Source organism: Manduca sexta, chromosome 15, assembly GCF_014839805.1.
Source record: "Manduca sexta isolate Smith_Timp_Sample1 chromosome 15, JHU_Msex_v1.0, whole genome shotgun sequence".
In the NCBI taxonomy this organism is placed as follows: domain Eukaryota; kingdom Metazoa; phylum Arthropoda; class Insecta; order Lepidoptera; family Sphingidae; genus Manduca; species Manduca sexta.
The window spans coordinates 7196762-7199131 of NC_051129.1; the positions used below are offsets into that span (position 1 = coordinate 7196762).

General features: G+C 38.1%; 1 protein-coding gene across 1 annotated transcript; it reads left to right on the forward strand.

Annotated features, from left to right (window-relative positions):
- Nucleotides 1-598: 598 nt before the first annotated feature.
- LOC119189444 (cuticle protein 16.5-like) lies at nt 599-1392 on the forward strand. The gene is made up of 2 exons (XM_037439039.1): nt 599-713; nt 998-1392. Exons 1-2 carry the CDS (start codon nt 696-698, stop codon nt 1292-1294), a joined length of 315 nt encoding a protein of 104 aa, XP_037294936.1. The 5' UTR covers nt 599-695; the 3' UTR covers nt 1295-1392.
- The last annotated feature ends 978 nt before the right edge of the window (nt 1393-2370 follow it).

The following is a 2370-nucleotide window of genomic DNA, read 5'->3' on the forward strand; positions in this document are numbered from 1 at the left end:
AGCCCTCCGACAATCTCCCTCATAAGCGCAACAGTATGCTGCCGCTTCGTAGCTAGTATTGCTATTCCGAACGAACCATTCTATTCGCGTTGTAAGCGATCACGTCTACTGGGTCAGCATCTGTGTGGCACCTTTAACATTTTATTTTAAGCCTAGAAACAAGTTCATAGTTCTTTCTTCAACCTCCATATTATCGAAGATGATTATAATGCTCATACTTCCTATCTATATTCAATAAACCTATTAAAATGCGACTTCATTTTATTTTCCTTTTAAAATTGTGGTTGTCCGTATAAATAATAAAGTCTGACTCCATAACTTTATTCTCTTGGTTTCACCATTACCCATAAAAATAGATAGTGATCCAGGTAATTACCATGCACGTACCATGGGTTGTGTATGACAAATAACAATAACGTAAGACTGAACAACTCTCTATGTGCATTATATAATGTAGTGAAATTGGTGTGTACAAAGTCGAAATTAGAATGCTCCGTCCGTCAAACGTGTCTGGGCCAAAAACCACAGTGCCAACAATGTCCTGCGCATTATTTAGATACGCGCACGCGCATCGCGTCCGCGTTGTTGCCCAACAGAAACAAAAGGCAGTATAAAACATGCCGATACCCTGGGGACCACACAGTCCATCGCTCTTTTCAGTGTAATCAACTGAGCAGTCACATAACCTAAGCAAAATGATTGCCAAATTCGTTGTAAGTATATTAAACCAAATTTTTGTAGGCTTAACAGTTTAGTGTCTTTATTATACCGATGGAAATACTACCATTTTCGATGTCAAGTAATAAAAATATTCAAGATAAAGAGATCTTTATGGGGTGTAGACCAAGTACACTGGAAAGTGGGACATCTGTATCGTGGTTATCATCAATGATAACGAGCATTGTTTCCGAACATCCCGACCAATATTAGAAATATTGATGAAGTTTTCTCCTGACTGATGCAAAATAAAAACTGATCAAAATGTAATTCGTTCTAGATTGTTATCGCCCTGGCCATCGTTTCCATCAACGCGAGTATTGCACCACTTGCTGCTCCTGCTGCAATTGTGGCCCCTGCAGTGGCGCCGGCGGCGTACATCGCGCCTTACGCCAGCTCGTACTCGGCTCACGCAGTGAACCACGCCGTCGCTGCCCCTGTAGTAGCCCCTGCGCGAGTAGTGGCCCCTGCCCCTGTGTTCGCCGCAGCCCCATATGTAGCCCACGCCGCACCGCTCGTGGCCCCCGCCGCGCCTGTCCTAGCCGCCAGATACCTGTCAGCCCCTTACTACTTATAAACGAATTTGGTAACCTCATTGCCTAGTGACTTGCTCAATATTGTATATTCCTAATTGTTATTGTTTATAATATGTGAAATATAAAATTATAAATCAGACTTGTATTTACTTATTTAATAACCGCTAAAACAGCAATTTGAATACGAGCAATTTATTAATAAAACACCGGTCATGAGCGAGTGAACCTTGTTTGACAAGTATTCAAATTAATGTATGTGTACTAATATTTATAGAAATAAAATATGTTTGCTTATACTATTTTAGAAATTTAGTACAAGAAAGCAATGAATAATCTAAATAAGATACAAATGCACTTCAAAGTTTCATCTCAGTTACACTTTCTACTCATTGTTTTAATGTTTTGAACGGTTAAGCTTCCGCTACTTTACATTTAATAGCCACATTGTTAATTTACTACACTGAAAGATATCTTAACCATATAAATAATGATTGCAAATAAAGAATATTTACCACTTTTCTCACGGTCATTTAAAAACACTATTAATTATCTGTTAAGTAATGTGTATTTTACTAACAAGTGGCACATTTACCGCTGTGTACTTTAGTACTTAGGTAGATATTAAATTTAATGTGCCTAATGTGTCAACACTTGGACTTTAATATCCGACAGGTTAGCATGGGTTAGCCGGTTTGTTTACTTTATATCGTGATAACAAGCCAGTATCAACATGCGACCTCCTTTTGAATTTGATTTAAAAGGTGATTAGAGGTACAACTAAATTATTTATTGAGACTAATTACAAATATTTGGGACAAACGTATTATAGTCAAATATTGTATATTAATCTATTTCAAACGCAAGAGAGGGTAATGTCTCTCGAGCCGACATATTCATATCGACAAAGAGCTATTACGACATTACCACTTATACATAATATAATAATATTAGCCCTGTATTATATACTGTCCCACTATTGGGCACAGGCCTCTTTTACTACTAAGAGAATTAGGTCTTAGTCCACCACGCTGGACTACTGCGGATTGGTAGACTTCACATACCCTCGAAAATTACTATGGGGAACTTCTCAAGTATGCTGGTTTCCTCACGATGTTTT